The sequence below is a fragment of the Colletotrichum destructivum genome, chromosome 7 (assembly GCF_034447905.1).
Source record: "Colletotrichum destructivum chromosome 7, complete sequence".
NCBI lineage: Eukaryota > Fungi > Ascomycota > Sordariomycetes > Glomerellales > Glomerellaceae > Colletotrichum > Colletotrichum destructivum.
In genome coordinates, this window is record NC_085902.1 from 399693 (window position 1) to 419564 (window position 19872).

The 19872-nt window shown below is 52.3% G+C and overlaps 5 protein-coding genes across 5 annotated transcripts; 2 read left to right on the top strand and 3 right to left on the bottom strand.

Moving 5' to 3' along the window:
• Window positions 1–850: 850 nt before the first annotated feature.
• Window positions 851–1783, bottom strand: CDEST_10653 (Putative alpha/beta hydrolase-1; the record flags this gene model as incomplete). The annotated part of the gene is made up of 1 exon (XM_062926809.1): window positions 851–1783. One exon carries the CDS (start codon window positions 1781–1783, stop codon window positions 851–853), a length of 933 nt encoding a protein of 310 aa, XP_062782860.1.
• Window positions 1784–3068: 1285 nt separating this feature from the next.
• On the bottom strand, window positions 3069–4698 carry CDEST_10654 (uncharacterized protein; the record flags this gene model as incomplete). The annotated part of the gene is made up of 3 exons (XM_062926810.1): window positions 3069–3696; window positions 3768–4038; window positions 4125–4698. 3 exons carry the CDS (start codon window positions 4696–4698, stop codon window positions 3069–3071), a joined length of 1473 nt encoding a protein of 490 aa, XP_062782861.1.
• Window positions 4699–6868: 2170 nt separating this feature from the next.
• On the top strand, window positions 6869–7343 carry CDEST_10655 (Putative defensin-like protein 20-28; the record flags this gene model as incomplete). The annotated part of the gene is made up of 4 exons (XM_062926811.1): window positions 6869–6973; window positions 7056–7112; window positions 7199–7242; window positions 7304–7343. 4 exons carry the CDS (start codon window positions 6869–6871, stop codon window positions 7341–7343), a joined length of 246 nt encoding a protein of 81 aa, XP_062782862.1.
• A 364-nt stretch (window positions 7344–7707) lies between these two features.
• CDEST_10656 (Putative magnesium transporter NIPA) lies at window positions 7708–11164 on the bottom strand. The gene is made up of 2 exons (XM_062926812.1): window positions 9490–11164; window positions 7708–9421 (listed from the first exon to the last, which is right to left on the bottom strand). The coding sequence occupies exons 1-2, from the start codon at window positions 10264–10266 to the stop codon at window positions 8009–8011; spliced, it is 2190 nt and encodes a 729-aa protein (XP_062782863.1). The 5' UTR covers window positions 10267–11164; the 3' UTR covers window positions 7708–8008.
• Window positions 11165–14960: 3796 nt separating this feature from the next.
• On the top strand, window positions 14961–19589 carry CDEST_10657 (Putative NACHT nucleoside triphosphatase, WD40/YVTN repeat-like-containing domain superfamily; the record flags this gene model as incomplete). Its single annotated transcript, XM_062926813.1, has 2 exons — window positions 14961–15391; window positions 15464–19589. The coding sequence occupies 2 exons, from the start codon at window positions 14961–14963 to the stop codon at window positions 19587–19589; spliced, it is 4557 nt and encodes a 1518-aa protein (XP_062782864.1).
• Window positions 19590–19872: the final 283 nt, after the last annotated feature.

Genomic DNA, 19872 nt, shown 5'->3' on the forward strand with positions numbered 1-19872 from the left:
ATTGAAGGTAGCTGACTCTTCTCAAAGTTTCTCTCACATTCTTGCTTAAGTCTCCGTGTGCGACACATCGGATGAGCGTCATAGCAGCACGTAAAATTCGGCCAGCACTCCAATTTAGATCCCGAATTCGAAAGTATGAGCATGCGGTTTTGGGCTGCGTTCCTTGCTTCTACACAGGTATAACCATGATCGTGAAAATGTGTCCGCACGAATGTTGCAGGATAGTGCCTGTTGCAAGGTTTGACGCTACTGGAAATAACCTTCTTGAGAGACGGGCGGTGTCTTATGCGTGCCGAGCCGATCACCGGGATGCCGGGATAGGGGGCCGATCCCGTGTGATCCGAGCTAGAGACACGGCGGGATGCACGTGGATGTCTCAACTACCGGCCGGAGCTAACCTAATCCCACCAGACTCGGCATTCAACTGTCTCGCCCAAGGAGAGAGTTGTCTCTTTGTAGTACAGTTCATGGCTATCTTTATTTGAATCAGTTGATAAAGCAGTAGCATCAACAGGACTTAAACGCTTTCACATAGGCCTGATTAGGAAGCTTATATTTACCTACCTTCATGTAGAAATATCATTTTACTTTCTTTGTAATGCATCGCACTATTCTTGGAGCCATATGATACATGTAGGGCCTAGGGTAGGCCTTCTATAGGGTTTATCAACTGTTAAGATTACTGCTTAAGGGATTCATTACTGCATTTAGAATCAAATTAATTATCTACGCTTGGCAGCAGACGATACGAGACGCATGTAGGCGAAGCACACACTAACACACGGAAATTAACCCAATTACTATACATAGTCTTAGATATGCTGTTTGTTTCGCTAGCTACAAGGCGATGCTAACTAGACGTAACGTAACTAGCAGAGCATTCCATCGCAAACCCAAAGCACCGAGCATACCACCCCAGCGACCACCTACTCAGTTCCACGCAGTGCGGCGCATCCTTAATCAAGCTCCCATCGACGCGACTGCTATTTTTGAATGCCCGTACACAAGTCTCAACTTCCTCCTCCGTGGATATGAAGAAAGGATCGTCCCCTACCAGAGAAAACATGACGGGCACTGACACGAACGCTGCCCACTTCTCTTTCCATATAGATAGCCATTCGGGAACGAAGTTGGCTGTTTCCGGCAACGGACAAACTGCGTTGAGGCGTTCGCTTTGCTCCAGCACCTCGGGCGAAACGGTGCCCGGTTTGAACATGATGTTGTCCTTGTCGTCCAGCGGGAATAAAGCGTGGTTGGCGTCGACAGGTATAAAGGAAGGCGGATCACCTTTCGTGAAGACGGACTGCTTGTCCCCCATGCCACTTGCGATCAAACCACCGAGCGGATATGATGCTATGTCATTCTGGGCATGCAAAGCAGCGGCGACAACTCCTCCCATGACACCAAGGCTATGACATAAGAGAACGATACAGTTGCACCCATTCGGCACACCAATCTCTGACCAGAGTTTTGGGAGAATGTAGCGATGCAACCAAATGCCCGTTTCCTGAGCGAAGTCCGAGCCCTCAGGGATGGGCAGAATAGAACTGGTTCCGCCGTAAGACGGACGATCAATGGCTACAAATGGCACCCCTAGCGCAGTACTGGTTGCCGAGGCAGAGCAGTCAGGAGTCGCGTCGAAGTATTGACTATCATAGCAGCCGCCGTGGAGGCCAACGATCAGGGGACGATGTTTGACGGAGGAAGTCGACGTTGGAGGAGGGATACAGTGTATACCAGCCACGGTGCCATTGTTGGAGAGTGTGTATCGGAATGGCTGCATTGAGTTCGTGATAGAGGAGTGTTAGGTATGTAGAGTAAGAAGATCGTGGAGTCTTGAGTCCGAGGAGTATTACTGCAAGTAATTTCCAATAAGTGAGGACGTAGCTAGGTAGATTACATGTTTGTTTATATAAGTTTCAGGAAACCCAGGTTTGTTGTTAAACGCCAGTTAACGCCGGCTTAGTGGAGTTAAATGCTGTTGAATCTGAAAGTTTGACGTATACAAAGGGTGCTTAGAGGGTCCTCGGAGATAGGGACATCTCGGCGGACTTGTTAGATGTGTTTATAATCAACATGCTACTACTACTCCACTCTAGCAGCAGCCCCGTGAGTTTAGGTTAAGGTTAGCCTAGCAAGGGAGGGAATGTAAAGGAAGGTAACCTCCTAGAAAAGCCAAGTATTGAGATGGTAATTTCGTGTTGGCCTTCGTCGCCGAGAATGATTTCTCCCACCTGCCGGGAACGCTGACGCGCTTGAAAAGTTCCCGTTCAGTCATAAGTAGAAGGCAGACTGTTGAAGCATCACTGTACTCTGCCTATAAGAGAGGAGAGCATAGATCAGCACTTGAGTTAGCACATGTTGTCCAGCATACAAAGTTCACTGACTCTTTCATATCTACAGCAGGCGTATCAATCCTGCCACATTCATGTTCCTGGTTCGACTACACGGACATTGTTTACGCCGACCAAATGTAGGATGCAACTACTCCTAAAGATAGCCACTTAGAAGCATTTTGTGAGCGAGGCCAACAGGATAACTCTCCAACAGATGAGGTTTAGTAGACCTAATGTAGCACAACTAACGCCGGTGTCCCGCAACAGGCTGCTGGAGGGCGTCATCTTCCGCACAGGTTGTATAGCTCTTGCTAAGGCTGTTATCACCTTGGTCCCGTGTGATTGTAGCTAGGGGCACGGCGGGACGCATGTGGATGTAACTGCCAGCCGGATCTAACCTAATTCCACCGGACTCGGCATCAAGTTGTCTCACCCTAGGAGAGGGTCATCTCTCCGTAGCACATGGTTATCTTTATCAAATCGGCTTGTGAGACAGCAGTATCACCGGGCCTCCGAACGAGACGATGATCATAATGAGATTTTATTTTGCAAAATAGAAACGTCCGAGTGAGTGTTGGACACTGAAGTTCCTATAGTCATCTGTGCGATTCCAAGCCTGTCTAGCTAGCCGTGCCTTTTACCAGAACTACCGATAGAAAGAGAAACAACTTCCTCACTATCCATTCCTCTTCTTCACTGATAGTTCTCTTCCACCAAGTGTCAGACCATAAATCAAGAGCTTGATCCCTTAAACTTGACTCCGACGCACTTGTCCGTGGTGGCGCCGCCAAGCTCTATGATAGCCTCACCAAGGCAGCCAGGTTTGATGGTGTCGGGGACGTCGGCCATGAAAACCCACATGGCGCCTGTTATCTTGGCGTCGTCGCCGGGGTAGCCACTGTGATACCAGACGAACTCGATGTTGTTCATGGTTCCCTTGGAAGCCTTGACGCAGCTTCTAACCCGGTCGATGAGCTTCTGTCCCTTGGGTCCAGTCATCGAGTCCTTGAAGCCGGAGCCGTGGATATAGAGCGATAGCTGGCCCTTGATTCCCATGTTCCACAAGTAGCAGGTGTTCCAGACCCAGCCTTGCTGGATGGTGTCGAGGGCTTCGGGGCTCAGGGCAACGCCGGGGGCTCGGTATACGGGGTCCTGCTTGTCCATGGACAGGGGCAGTCGAGTGAGGCAGTCGGTATAGACGAAGAGTATGGTACCGTCAGTCATTTCTGCATGGGCCGTTCCGTTTGCGTTCTTGGCTTTGATTGTCCAGAGTTGTTCATCACATTGTCTGTGGTTCTTGGGGTCTGAACTGCAGAGACCAGAGTCTCCGGGTGGCGATGCCGGCTCGGTCATGCCACCGCTGAGAGAAAGGCATATCAGCATCAGCATTGCTGAGTTTTCCAGCTTATGGGACAATGGGGAGGCGCTTACCAGACGACTTTTTTGACAGGAATAAAGGTAAAGTAGCCACACTCACCCTCCATCAAATCCACGTCCCACTTCTTGCCCTTGGCTGTGCCATAACTGTGATCCCATCCCCCGCTTATACCATCCTTGAAAGCCTTCAGATTTTTGACTGTCATGTTTCGTCCAACGTTCCAGCCCAAGTTGACTACGTCGGTCTCGGCCATGCCGCACTTGACTGAGTAATGGCACTGCGAATGGGGAAAAGGGACTTCCTGGGCCCATTCGAAGGTAGTGTCTGTCAAGTGGGCGGATGTCAGTCTTTTATAATCGAATGTGTGATTGGACCTAAGCGTGTCAAGGATGCTGGAAGTTCCGACTTACCAGTTTCGCAAAAAGACATGCAGCCGTCTTTTTTGTACTTGTCAGGGCCTTTATTCCAGCCCTCACAGGTGTCGAAGCGCATCATTCCATCACTGAACGAGAGAAACTTGATCTTGGGAGGACAATCCATAATCGAATATGTTCGATAAAGAGTAGCAGGCTTGTCCTTGTTGACACAGGGAATAGTATCGTCACTGTTCCGAGTCTTCAACTGATGAGTATCCTCTATGCTGGCAAAGAAGTCTTCACGGTCTTCAGGGCGGATGGTCCAGAGAGGAGGATCGTTGGCGTCCCAATTGTAGGTGGACTGGTTGAAGCGAGCATATTTGGAGTCAGCGTCGCGGTTCTGGAGAGCGAAAGCGTTGCCAGAGGTGAGGTGATCGCGATCTCCAAGGCGGAGGGTCCAGATTGGACGGTTGGCAGGGTCCCAGCCATCTTTAGCAGAGACAATCTTGCCGTTGGTCTGAGATGGGGCACCTGCGACACCAAGGAGGAAAGCCATGATGAGCAAGAAGACGCCCATGTTGACTCCCTTTCCCTTCAAAGATCCAGGGGAAAGGCCGATGGCCACCATCTTGACTGACAGAGTGGTCGTGAAGTTGCAGGGAGGTGATCTCAAGACTTGCTGAACGGCAATTGAACTCTGAGTGTGAAAATCGAAGCGAACGCGTAAGGTAAATTTGTCAAGGGGAAGGAGTCAAAGACGGAATTTCTTGGCGCTGACTCGGTTTGACAAAAGGGAAAAAAGAAGAGAAAAGAAAGGTAAAGGCGGGTGGATTATTCTCTTGTGAAACAAGCAGCCAAGACCAAACAGGGCAAGCAAGGCGGTTAGTCAAGCACAAGAGCTCGAAGAGGAAATTTCAATCAAGAGAGGAAGGAACAAGAAAGGTTGCCGTGGCTGCAGTTCTCTCTGAAGCTGATACAAACTCGGCATGGCCCTATGAATACGGATGTCAGGCAGACTGCAATCTGAACTGGAAGATACGCTTTCCAGTCAAGGCTGCAAAATGAATGAGATAATTGAAACCTTCTCTTCACTGCCATTTGAGACCGGAAGATCCTGCCAGGGCGTTGTAGCAATAGTCGAATGCGAAGCTGAGGAGGAGGATATCGTCATGTTTTATCAAGCCTTTGCTTCTAAGGTGCAGGCATTTCATCAATATAGTTACACCAGAACACCAAGCTTAAGCACAAAAAAGACCTCCCTACATGTGTTACTGAGAGACTGCTAGAGGTAGCACATTGTTCTAATTCTTCAAAGAATCTCGACGGCCTCTTCTGACTATAATCCCACATAGAACCTAAGCTAATGAGAAGGAATGCTACCTAACAAGGGAAGTGTTAAACTTCTGTGTTATTATGTTAATTATGCTACTCTTATATAACTTCTATCCTGATACCCTTAAGTGAACTCTTGCATCCATAGGATGCTTTAATGAATAGCGCAAAGCAAATAGAGCAATGCTTATTATAAAGTCTAGTTTCCTGAGCTTGGCAGACTTGGAGTTGCAGCATCCTGTGCTACGTTGTTGAGAGAAAAAGCACGATGCTCTGGCAGGGCACGGTCTCCTCTTTGTTAGCACCACAAGCAGACTGTGAGGTAAAGTAAGCGAAGCAGATGACCTCTTCCCTTAGCATTGTTGGTTCAAAGAAGGGAAGCTATTCAGGAGGGGCATGCAAAAAAAAAAAAGAAAACCAAAAGAGCCGAAGCCTGGGCTGCCAGACCGAGCGCGCCCAGCTGAATGAAGCACCCTTGGGCCTTGTTTGAAATCTTCGCCACTGCGTGTTACCACATCCAATGTGTACCTACCTACCCAAGGCATCTGTTAGTGTCACAGAGAGACTTGGAAATGAATGATGAGACTTTTCCACCAACTAAGAACATTTATGCACATCTTCACTCAAACAAATGTATAACTTAACTTGGTGCATCGATAGGGCGAATCTGGACCACCAAAGTTTGCTGCTATTGCCTAGTTCATGGCACAGCAAGGTTGCATTGGGCCTTTCCAGGTTGCACAGGCTCATTGAGCTGTGGTGAGTGGAATCAGGTAGCCAGCTTCACAAGGTAATGAACTCATTTACACACCCTCGCACGTGGGGGCGCAGTTGATTCGGTTTCAAACTGCCCTAGACGCAATCTATTCCAAAGACCAAGAATCAGTCGTCTTCCCCTGTCGGTGTGTGGAGTACGAAAGATATTGCAAGCCCGAGAAGAGTTGTCGGACGGCCATCCTGGTCCAACTTCCACCAGCTATCCGAGGCCAAGGACTTTGACACTGGGTTCTCAGAAGACGGCGCCCCTCTCAGCCTCGAGTCGACGGCATAGCCAATACACAAAAAAGAGAGTCCCATCGTGTGCAGCGACGACGGGCCAACTGCCACCCGCAAGAAGAGGTGGGAAGTACCTCGGGAAGACTAACTGTAAGCTGGGCTGTTTGTTTGCAGGCATCCTGAAAGCAGGACACCCGAAAGGGCAAAACCCAGAAGGGCCTTCCAACATATAAGGTCATATAAGGTTTGACTTAGCAACGAGACAACTATATATCCATCACAACTCGAGTCATGCAAGACTATAGGCCAGAACCGGCCGACATCACCGAGAGAGCCGAACCCCCTTTTCTGCTGGAAAATCGTGGCATAAATACGAGACCTATGGGCCAACAGGACGGAAGCCAATGGCAACATCAACAACAGCCCGGGTTTCCACCTCAGCAAACTCTGTTTCACCGTCCATCGCAGCCATGAAGCTCTCCGCCCTCCTCCCGGTGTTCCTGCTCAACGGCATCGCGTCCGCCTCGATCGCCCAGTTTCTCTGCAACAACAGGCCGCCTATCTCTCAATGGGGTGTAAGTCCCCACCCCCATCTCAGACGTACTCCCGGTTGTCTGATTCGTACCTGAAGCTGACTGTGTGGATTACTACCGCTAGCCCGCCAACTGCTCCGAAGAGGACCACTGGCAATGCTACACGCGCTGCCAGACTAAAGTGAGTAAAAGAGAAAGAGAAAAAAGAACAAAAGTTCAGAACCCAGTCTGCGCTGTACTTGATGCTAACAAAGCTGCTGCTACCAGTGTCCCGTTGCCGGACAGCCCTCCGTGGCTTCGATTGGATACGTGTACGTTTCCGCTTGTGCGCGTTTTGGGTCGGGCTTATGCTGACTGAACCACATGATGTAGGCGACCCGACGAGAAGTGCGACTGTTACTGCTGGGTGTAGCTTTTGGTGGAGAGGAAGATACGTATAATAATACCGTTGAAGCGAAAAATCATTACAAGATTGCGCATCATGACACCAGGACCATCCCATGGTGGATGGTTGGAAACTCGGCGAGACGTGACTGCTCCGACATTATGACAACACGGCCACCGTCCTGCTTTCTTCCGACATGACTCCAAGCTTCCAAAATCTGTATTACGAGGTGTGAAGGGTGTTGACGTCTTTGACGCTCGAGATTATACGCCTCTCTATCCCTCGGCGACTGTGGTGAGCGATGATCGGAAAGAGGCACCCGATACAACTTCTCACAAGACGTACTGTCGTCACAAAAGACTCTCACACACATATGCAAGCTACCAACATTGTGTGAACTTATTTCGCATACTTGTATTTGTACTGTATATACCCCAAGTCTCGGCTGCCCAACAAGAAGCCCGCCGTTGCAGGCCACAGGCCTGCTCTTTCCTTTACACCGTACACCTGCAACAGTCAATAGTCCTTCCATTCGACGGGAATGCAGCTTCTTATAACGCTGCTATGTACCTAGTCGTCCATTATTTTTTACAGTCATAAAGAACAAACACCGGGCTATCTAGGTAAGAAAAGCGTGCCCGGTCGTGTCGTCGTCGGCGTCGAATCAATCCAAAATCATGGTAATCGTATGCTTATAGGAATGCTCCAGGCCGTCCGCCGCCTGGCTGAGGCCGATGAGGGGGCGGTGTCGGCGCTTCAGACTCAAAGTCTGTGTCACGGCCATCGCTGCCCCTCCTCGGCGGAGTCGTGATGCCTCGCCCGTATCTCGAGTGTTGTGGCGGACTCGGGGTCGAGTCCACGGGCCTCATCTTATCGTCAATGTAGGGATCTTCCTCTTCGTCATCGTCATCGTAGTGTTGCAAAACAGGCATCGAGTTGGAATCCCCTTTCACAAGCCCAAGCCGCTCCTCTTCAGTGGCGTTTTTGACCTGTGGGCTGGAATAACCGCGCGAGCCGAGACCATATCGACTGGTCGGTCGGAGCTGCGGCTGCGGCTGCTCTTCGTCATGTTGCGGCGGCGCGTCGGCTTGATGTTTTTTGAACATGTTGGTGAAGGAGAATTGTCTCCTTGCCGAATGAGGAGGCGGGGTGGGTCCGAGATGCGAGCTGGCGCCGCTGAAAACACTACCCCGCGAGACAGCCCGCTGGTCGTAGATACCAGCGGCACCGGCATACTCCAAGTTGCCGCGGCCGCCGGCTGGAAGACCGTAGACGTGTTCTCTGCTCGTGCCGTGATACGGAGACTGGTCGCCGTCCGACTTGAGGGTGGATACGGCAATCTCTGTCAAAGGGACTGGATGCATGGGGCTCTGCACCCTCGGATCCTGGAACTGGGGTTGATTGGGCGATAAGACACTCCGCGCTCGCTCTCGAATCGTGCCAGCAATGCTCGAGAGCATGCCAGGGGACGTAGGGCGGTCGTGCTCCGCCATCTCCTCTTCAGTTGGGAAGTGAGACATACCCAGCGGTGGATGAGCCTGGGGCGAAGTCGGGGGAACAACAGTTGGCGTACGGGGCACGCCGGATTGAGAGGGTGGGTAAGGCGAGAGGACCGTTCCGCGGGTGCTTCGGCTCCCCACCGTCATCGTCCTGCGTCTCCTCAGTCCGTCCCATTCATACATTGGCTGGCCATCCTCGCTGACGGGCTCCAGAGACTCCCTTAGCTTTTCTTCGTGCAGCCGCCTGAACTCCTCCTCTTCCATCTTCTGTCTGGCCGAGGACAAGCGACGCACGATGGCAGCGGCGCCGCGGATGGCGTCGGCCTTGGGCTCAGTCTCGGGCTGCTCCTGTTCGGCAATGGTGTGGATCTGGTTAAGATCTCCAGAAAAGACGGCCGTGTCGGGCACATCTTTGGCGGATTTCGAGAGTTGCAACAGCACCACTCCGGCGCAGATTGTCAAGAAACCGTTGACGACGGTGATGATGGCGGTCGGTGTGCCTTTAAAGCCTCTGAAGAGGACGGCCGAGGTGATGATGGTGGTGCTGGTGAAGTAGACGTAGTATGTGGGGGTAACGAGGGCGGCGTTGAAAAGGTTCAGGGCTTTCTGTAAAACGGTGTCAGTCACGGATCCCGCATCCATGGTTCTATCGACCGGCGAACTGGGTCACTCACGTTCAAGAAAATGATCTCGGTCAGCAATGTGGCAATCACAAAGACCAAAAGCACGTAAGTGAACCATTGGTTGAACTGAGCTTGTCCTCCGGCCTGGGCAACGATGGCGGCTCCCAGACCCTGCGTGGCCACGACGCTCAAGCCTCCAACCCAACTGCAAATGGAGATGTAGACCAACATGTTCTTCTTACCCCACCGCGGGCCAGCATACCACGCAGTGATGGCGGCGCCAATGATGATGACGCCGGCGTAGGACAAAAAGGCCGGGTGAATGACATAGCTCTGCATCTGCTGGATGTTGGCTACGGCCGAGTTCTCGGGGGCGTTCATGACAATGACAATGGATCCAACAATGCAGAGGAAGCAGGAGACTTTGCCAACCATGCTCAGGCGCTCCTTGAGGAAAATGGCGGAGAGGATGGCAGTCAGGACGACGGACAGGGCGCCTAGCGGCGTGACGAGAATGGCGTCGGTGAAGGCGTAGGCGACAAAGTTGCAGATCTCTCCGATGATCATAAGAATCATACCGGTCCACCACCAAGCGTTTTTAAGGTAGCCATAGCCCTCGCCAGGGGCTTCGTTGTATTTCTCATTGGCTTTCAGCAGGCCGACCTTTTTGACGACGAAGGAGGTACCGATGAATGCGCCCGAGGCAACGGCGAGGGCAATACCAATAGCCTTGTACGCAGGCGGTCGGGTGGCCGTCTCACCGGTCGAGCCTCCCATGCGTGCATAAATCTCGTGGGCTTCCGTGAGCATGTTTGCGGAGTGGTCCATTGCGACGGTCCGAGGAGCGCCGGCGACTCGGTCGCCGGGGTGATATTAAGAGGGGGGGAAGTTGTCGTTAATCGAGCTTCGTGATCATTCGTTTATTCTGAACGGGATACGCAGAAGGGGTGGGCAGGTTCTTCGGGAAAAGGCTTCAGGACCTTCGTTCGGCATAGAAGTCGGTCCCTGGTGGGAGAGTCGACGTTGTGTCGGTTGGGGAATTTCGATTTGTCGGTTGCCGGCAAGATGCGAATGTCAACAATCTTGGCAAAGCTTCGACAGGTTCCGCAGACGGTGATTGTGGGGGCTGGATAAGAGTGAATTGCGCAAAGTATGCGGCCAGAGGGAGAGGGTAGGAGTTTGAAGGCGACTCCAGTGGTGGTGGAGTAGTGAGGATGGATGGCAGTGCTCGAGAGGAGGCTGTGTTAAGGTCGGTCCAAGTACCTGTAATCGTAGACTAGAGTCGTATCTGTCGAGCGCGAGATGGTGGTACGACAAGGTGGTGGTGTGTGGTGCGGATAGGGTAGGATCGTGTTAATTGCGGGAGGTCGTCTTCGCCACAACAGCTTGCGTCAGTGCTGATGATGGACAAGGGTTACGGGGCGTTCGTTTGTTCGTGAAAGGTTCGTAAGGGCGTCAGCAGGAGGCAGGAAGCAGGAAGCAGCAGAGTAGACTTCGTAGGGCGGGCGTGGGAGGTGAAGACGCTATGTGCGGGACGAGGCGTCAGTCAGTTGCTGTCCATCTGCGCAAAACGGGCCAGAATATCCGCCTGATGGAGGAGCCGACAGATGGCGGGAGCTTGGCTGATAAGGGTGAAGAAGGGAGAGGAGAGAGGAACGAACATGCATGAACTCAGCCAGAGACAGAGAGCATGAGCATGAGCATGAAGATGAGCTTGAAGATGAAGATGAAATGGGATAAACAGAACAAAACACATGGGAAAGAGCAAAAAAGGCTGGGCTGGGCTGGACTGGACTGGGAACAATGGGAATCGACTGGGGTATGGGTTTGGGCAGGAAGGAAGGAACACGACGGACCAGGACCTGCTAGGTCTAGAATCCCGGCAGTCTGCGCTGCATGATTGGGCGATGACGCTCGTGTGAGTGGATCATGGTGGGGGACTGTATTGCCTAGCGCCTTCCCGCCGCGCGGGACGCATCCTGTTCTTGGAAGGAGCACCAGTGGAGCCCAGGGGCTTTGCCTGCCACCCCAAGGCTTCATTTTGCAGTGGGCGGAGGCGTATCCGGTACGAATGCTCTGTATCCATCCTGTAAGGTACAGTAGGTACTGACTGGGCTGAACTCCGGTACCGTAGTGAAACCCGGTGCTTTCTCTGTCCCTGTACTGTATTGTGCGGATAGACTCGGACTCGTGGGAGCGACCGTCGGCCGGTTGTCACCTCAACAAACAACGACGGCGACGACGACATCAGCAGGCCATGCAATGAATGCAGCGAATTAACTTTGGCAGACTCGAATATCATCAGTATCAGCAGCAAACCAAACAGTCGGCTAGTCCTATCCGTATCCGGCTGCATTACTTAGACGGGGATCAGTGCACATTGACGACATGCGCTGGCGCATAAGGCAATGACATGCACACCACACCACATTTTCAGACCGTCTCGTCCCATCAACCCCCTCCCCTCAGCGGCATGAACACTCACCTTATGCCGCACCAACACCTCCAACACCTTCACCACCACCACCACCTTCACCACCACCACCACCTTCACCATCGCCGTTACCGTTATCATCACCACCAACAACAATAAGCTTCAACCGCGGACTGTCTGGTGGGGTAGGGGAGAGGAGGGGAGAGATCGTTCTCGAAACGACACAAACACATTGCAACCCCTTCAACCGTCCCGCCGTTCCAAGTCTTGTTTCGCAAATCTTTCTCCAAAGAAAAAATCAAAATCCAAAAAAAAAAAACTCGACTCAACCACAGACGAAAGCGCCGGCGCCAGCCTCTCAACGGCCGTCCCGTTTTTCTTTGCGACACATGTTTTGCACAAGCCACTAGGCGCTGCCATCTTGTTGGCTCCCGTCCGCAAGCCAAATAGCAAGGGTTTGACGCGATGCGACAAACGTTCAACTGACTGCCACTCCGCCCATCCTAGGCGTCCCTACGTGCAGCTTGACAAGGCACGGTCGCATCAAAGCGTGCTGTCCCTCTCTCCTCCTCATTCTCTTCTTCCGGGCCCTCCATCACCCAACATCCCGGCCGGTGATGTCAAGGTTGGCCGGGAGTGTGTGGCGCTCTATCTCTCTGCAACGGCTTGATAGGCCCGAGTTCCTCCAATGTGCGACAAGTTCCAACCACCACCGCCGCCGCCAATTTAGATCCTGGCTCCGGCGCACTCTCCTCTCCGTAGCAACGGAAACCTGCTTGGCGCTCCACGGTCAACAAATCTGCCGTCGCCTATCGCATCGCCAAATCCCTTTGGGGGACCCAAATGGCTCTTTGGCACGAATCCAAATTTAAATAAATAAAAATCTCTTGGATCCAGTAACATTTGCAGGACGATGCATCATGGTGTTTTTTGGTTCCAGCTGCCTGCGCAGCCGACAACGGATACGAGTACGTATCTCGTCAGCGTCTTACCCGTCATCGCCTCCACCACCTGGCAATCCGAGCTGACGGCATCCCGGCCAGCTGTGCGTGATTGGCTTACCGCCTTCACCTCCGGCTGCGCCCCTCCTGCGGATGTTGAGGGGGGAGGGTCTCGAGATTCAGCTCGCGAGTCAACTCCAGCCGCACGCGCCATGCGTTGGCCAGGTCCCATTCAACAGGCACTTTCACCTGCACAGAGAGTGTATCACAATCTCTTCCTCCTGCATCTGTCTCTCATGCCCATCGATGTTGAGAGGGGGGGAGGTGTTTCGTGAGGGCCTGAATTGCAGTCCGGGATCGGGACCGAGACGCCCGTCTCAAAGAGCGTCTTCCCTGCCTGGCTTTGCCCTCCTCAGCAGTGTGTCTCACTCAGCCGCCACCATCCACTACAGGTACGATATTGTCGTCGACGCCCTTTCCAGTGCCCTGGAGACGAGACCTTAGTGCTGCCCGCAGTGACATGCAGCAAACGAACCCGCTCCTTCGAGACAGAAATAGCCAGCCTGTCCCGCTGCCTCTGCTGGTTACATTTACATTACTCGGTGCACCGTAGGCCATACGAAAATGCGGAATTCACCGCAGGTCTGCAGCGCCGCTGGTACTCGGTAGCCTGCTAGTCTGGGGTCTCCATTCATTTCACCACGCCGTCATGTTGCAGGACCTCTAACCATCTAAGCACATAGCTCCGTATCTCTATCGACTATGGTGGGGTGCTCCATGGAGGATTGCGGGTTCGCCGCATTCCTCTCTGCGCCTTGCGCATGCTTGGCTATTTGGCGATGGAACCCTTGTTGAGCCGCACCCGCATTCCACTTGGCCAAGACATATCCAGATTCTTCTACACGCCTAAGCCTTCTAGCACGTGTGACGTCCGTAAGTTGGGCGAGTCCTCCTACAGCGAGACCTTCAGTAATGCAGTCTGCCGTGCTCCGGCCACGAGATCGACGGTCCAGGCCATCTCAATACCTCGGCCCGGTTCACTGTATCTTCCGTCTGGGCATCATCCATCCGGAAGGGGTTTGATGATCACCGCCTCTCGTTTCGCGCACAGCACGGATCTGCAGAAAACCAATGCAGCGATCCAAGTAGGGCTCGTGCCGGGCCCGGGATCCGGGCCCGGCACTCCCAGGCTGGTGGTGCCCGTCCCAGGTATATGTGTTCTCCGCATCCCCGATTTTCCTCGGCGATTCGCCCGACCTCAATATTCATTATCGGATTGGGCCACTCTCTCGCTCAGTACCTCGCGCGATGCTCCAAACAGTCCGAGGAAATTCCCATCACGTTCAATAGATGAATACCGGGGAGAGCTTCTGGAATAGGGTCGTTACAACCGTTAGCGACCCTGGCCGACAGACTGTTGAGCCTTTCTTTTTGCTTGTCCATCACGCCAAACCAGATTGAACCCGTTGAAGCCAGGAACTCGCTCTGGTCCTCCTCCATTACATCCATCATGCGGCCTTGTGTGAATCAGCGGCCAGCCAGGAACCCTGAATTGTCGTCGTGTCAGCATTGTGAACAGCGTATACAGGCCATAATTACTCTGCCAGTGATTATAGATTCGCTTTTGCGCCATCATCGCAGAACTCCTTTCAAAGATACCGATCCATTCGGGATCACACTCGTCTTTGGGCGAGAGGCTTACATGCATGTGCCGGGTCTTGAAAGGAAAGCATGCCGCTTTGGAGACCATGTCCAATCCCACTTGGCTGCATGAGCAGGCCTTGCGCAGCGAGTTGGAGTTGCAGGGCGACTCTAGGCGACTCTGACCCGACCATCTGCAGCATTGCGTTGGTATCCGATAAGCCGACTTCAACTGGAGCCTGATCACCCCAATCGCCTTGACTTACCCCTCCCATTTGGCCTTTCACCTTCTTTGGCTTCTGTGGGATCGTTGGACACGCTTGACAAAACCACTATAGCCGCAGCTGCCTTCTTTCCGTGTCCGATGGCATGAGTCTTCGGCTTCGCGTTCTCGGACCACCAAGATCGTCGTCTCGAACATCCCAAGCCGTCGCCAAAGCCTGGCAGGCGGGTACCGAAGTGGTGCTTGCAATTCCAGTTGAGACGAGGCCGCTACAGACAAAGCCATGGAAGCCCTTGGCGTGGCCGCTAATGTTATAGCTGTGGTCGACTTGTCAGTAAAGGTGGGAGGACTTTGTGGCAAGTACATCACAGACGCCAGGAACGCAAACGACGACATCAGGAAGTTCAAGGCCGGGGCAGAATCCCTGCAACAAGTTCTGGAGGGCATCAAGAACCTGCTCGACAGCAACAGCTCGAATGAATACTTGAAACAACAGCTGGCCGCCTCTCACCGGCTGTATGATAAGCTTCTGGAATGCCATGCAGAACTTGGGGCGCTTGTTACCAGACTCGACTCCGGAAAGAATCCCAGCCGTTTCAAGCGATTCGGGAAGGCTCTCAAATGGCCCTTTTCGAGCAAAGAAGTTGCGCAAGCCATGGAGGCTTTGGTTCGATGGAAGACGCTGTTCTCGACGGCCATGCAAACAGACCAGTTGTAAGTCACGTTTTTGGTGCAGGTCACCGGGAAATTCTGTTCGTGATTTTTCTAACTTATAATCATTCCTAGAAACATCGCATTGCGTCTCGACGAGAAGATCGACCTTTCTGGTCTTGTAGCTGCAAAAGGCGCGGCCTTCGATGACTACGATAACGAGCCCGAGCCAATGTGCCACCCGGAGACAAGACGAGATCTGCTGCAACAGGTGGAGAGATGGGTCGACAATCCCGACGGGAAGTCCATCTTTTGGCTCTGTGGCCCTGCTGGGACAGGGAAGTCGACGATATCACGCACAGTCGCAAACGTTCTTGCCGACAAAAACCGGCTTGCGGCCAGCTTCTTCTTCAACCGGACCCGGGACGGTCGTAACAGGGCCGATCTTTTCGTGACGACAATTGCAAGACAACTAACCCGCCGGGTTCCTCTTGTGAGAAGCTTCATCACAGAGGCCATACAAGCAGAGCCAGATCTACCCGAGAAGGGCCTTCAGGTACAATTCGACAAGCTCATCCTCAATCCCTTGTTGAAAGTCAACACCGAAAGTCTGCTACTGCCGACTTTGGTTTTAGTCATCGACGCCCTAGACGAGTGCGATTCAGGGAATTCTGATGGCTACCACAATCCTCAGTCTGACCGAACCCGACAAATCGTCAGACTCCTTGCCAAGACCGCTGTCATCAAGGGTGTGAGGGTGCGCATCTTTCTCACAAGCAGGCCGGAGCTACCGATCCAACTGGGTTTCCGACACGATGTGTCTGAGCATTCTCATCGAGATGTCGAATTGTTGCGAGACATTCCCCCAGCCGTCATTGAGCACGATATCCGAGTGTTCCTCGCTGCTCAATTGGAAATGATCAGAAACGCATACGGCATCCCGAAAGACTGGCCAGGAGAGGACATTGTTGATAGGCTTGTCACGATCACCATGCCTCTCTTCATCTACGCTTCCACAATCTGCAAATTCGTCAACGACCCGAGGCGGCGATTTGATCCGCGCAGCCAGTTGCAAAAAATTCTGAGTGGAAACCGAGGCCAAGTAACCAACATTCAAGGGACCTATCAGCCGATTCTCGATCAGCTGTTGGTTGGGCTGTCTGAATACGACTCAGAGCAGATGCTGGTCGATTTCCGCAGGATTGTGGGCTCCATCATTTTGCTGGCAGACCCGTTACCTGTCGAGCCTCTCAGTCAACTTCTCAGGGTGTCCCAAGACCAAATCCGTTGCCAGCTAAACAACCTGCACTCCGTCCTCGACATTCCAGAAGAAACGGAACCCAACAGAGCAGTCAAACTCTTCCACCTGTCCTTCATGGAATATCTGCTGAGCGAAACGGGGACCAGCAGCCCGTTCTCAGTTGACGAGTCGTCTAAGCACAGCGACCTGCTCCATGATTGCCTGCAGGCCATGTCCAGCGGATCCAACAACACGTGCGGTCTCCGAAACGATATCTGTCAGTTGCATGACCCAGGCGTTTTCCGCAAGGATGTGAACCTCGAAGTGATTCGGAAGCATATTCCTCAGCATCTGCTGTATGCTTGTACCCACTGGGCTCACCACCTGGCAGGAAGCCGCAAACTTATACAGGATGGAGACGAGGTGTACGTCTTCCTGACTCGTCACTTTGTCCACTGGCTGGAGGCAATGAGTTGGATGGGAAAAATGAAGGAAAGTGTCGAAATCGTTCTCAAATTGCAGGATGCTATTGCCATGCCGGACTCTCGGGCCGCCGCCTTCTTACGAGATGCTCGGCGGTTTGTTTTGAAGCACCGAGACGTCATCGACAAGGCGCCGTGCCAGATTTATTTGTCGGCTATTCTCTTCTCTCCTACGGGTTCTATCGTCAAGCAGACGTTTCTCCCCGAGGTCCCGGCATGGGTGGTGAAGTATCCCGAGGTCACCGATGACTGGGACCCGACAATTCACATCATGGAGTCGCCAATAGGCTTACCTCGTCCATCGATGTTCTTAATGTACACCGGGGAGATGAAGGCAAGATTACAAATGGGAAACATCGCTTTTTCTCCGGACAGCAAAATATTAGCAATGGCCGATGGCAAAAGAATTATCCTTTGGGATACAAACACCGGAAGTATGCTGCGAGTCCTCGACGTACCGGATGGGAGCTTTAGCTGTGTTTCCTTCACTTCAAACGGCATAATCGTCGCCGGTATGGATTCAGGCACCTTAGTCTCCTGGGACTTTAGGCGAGACATGGAATCAACCTTAGAGCTCTCCCCCGGTCACGATGTGCATTGTATTTGTACATCTTCACGAGGTCATGTAGCATGCGCATCCGCAGATGGCACGGCTCATGTCCTGAACGAACATAAAGGTGCAATACGCAAGTGGTCTACGAAAAGTTTTGACCAGAGTTTCAAGACATTCATATCGTTTTCACCGGACGGATCGCGTCTAGGCCTTCTCACGGAGGACGGCCTCGGACTAGATTTGTACGATATCGGCGCCAATCGCTGCCTCAAACGACTCATAGCGACCAACAAAGACACCTTTCACTTCTTCTCGATATCAGAGGATCAAATCTTCATCATAATTTGCCGAAATTTCTCCAGGAATGAAAAGTTTGGTCCCACATCCAGGCCAAGGTGTTTTTATGCGACTACACCCATCGACAACGGCACAACCCGATCAAAAGACCTAGTATTGCATCCTCTTGAAACATACGGAAGCATCGTTCACGCACAGTTCAACTCACAAGGGATGCTAGCATATGTAGATAAATTAGGTTTCACCTACGTCTGGAAAGGCCTACCGAAGGCGCCTCGTTTGGTGGCCAAAACGAGGCATTGGGAATCACCGCAATCAATCTGCCTCTCCCCGGACGGGAAACACGTAGCTATAAGATCGCTGCACAACACGAAGATACTCGAAGTTCGTCTCCTGGAGCATCACGACCATAACAAAAGTAACTGTCTCATTTCCGAGTCCGATGGCATCGTAGATGCCATTGGTAGTTACAGTGTGGCGTCCTCGCTCGACGGCCTGAGTTTAGCGGGTAGCTCGAGACTGGGGAAAGTGACGATCTGGAACAGAAGCCACAATACCGTGCGTGGATCCGCATTCACGTCTACAAAACTGGATCCAAACTTGTCATCTGTCCACGGTTGGGTTCCTGGCGTAGTGCTCGCATTGAGTCCGGACGGTGTTCATCTGGCTGTCAGTAGTCGTGAAGCGGAGCTACAAATCTGGCAGCGGAACCCGGGCTCCAGCACCATGTCCATGGTGCGAGCTTACTCATATGATGGCAACCAACATAGGGACTGTTTCAGATCGCCGTTTCTGTGCTTTTCACCTTGTGGCCGATTTCTCGCAATGACAACCAAGGGCCCTCTGTTCGGAGTCCTCCCCATCGATGTTTTCAGTATGCCTTGCGACACCATTATTTGGGACTTTGAGACCCTCCTCGACAGTTCGGCCGGTCCGAGCTTCAGCAGAGTATCCCGGGAAAACTCGTCACACATCATGAGCTTTGAGCCGAGCGGCGAGAATCTGGCGATATTTGAAGGTAGCACTCCAACAACCCTCAGCCTGGTCCACTCGGCATCGGGTGACCTGGTTTGGGAACTGAGCATTGGTGACACCTCCAGAGTCTCCAGAGTCTTGTCAATCGTGTTCAACTTCGCTGGCACGCGAATAGCAACTACACATTCGTCCATGGAGGGATCACACGGGACGATAGTGTCATTGGTAGATGCTATCAACGGAGTTCTTCTCTGGGAGGTGCCTATAAGACACGACAATATCTGGGTTCCCATGACAGCGTTTGGTTGCAACGACCAGGTCATCATGATTCAAAGGAGCAAGCTCTACATCCATGACGCCGTTACAGGATCCGAGATCGGCAGCCAAGCGGGCTTTATGCCCTGCAACGTTACCTTTGAGCATGACGACGGGATCTGGATCACGAAGCGTGGCCGGAAGATACTCTATCTACCAGGTCATTGCCAACGCTATCTTCGGGTCATGGAGTGGTCTTTTCATCCGCACCGTTACCTTGGCTATGACAAGGATAGACAGGCACTGTTTGTCATTGAATTTTCGTGTGATGGCTGTACAGCCAAGGCGTCTTGGAGGAAGAACAGTCTAGCGTTTAGTGGTGAAATGGGCAGAAAACAGGAAGAGGACCAGTCCTCACTAATCTTAAGGATGCAGCAACTGGCTGGTACTGAATCTTGAACAGAACTGTGCCTTGAAAGCTTTTGTTTGTCTTGGAAAAATGTGCATACATGATTGGTGTCGATAGCGCGAAACCTGGTTTCGGCATTACGTCTTTGTTGTCTCGACATTCCTGTCGATTTTGTATTTTCTTGGCCTAGGCTAGTGTTTGCATGCATTGATAACCCTCTTGAAAACTCGCAAGCCGCTAAAATATCGCATCTATAACTGCAGAAGACAAGATTAAAAACTGACATGAAGCTGACGGGTGACTTGTCTTGCGAATCAACCTCTCTTCATTGGG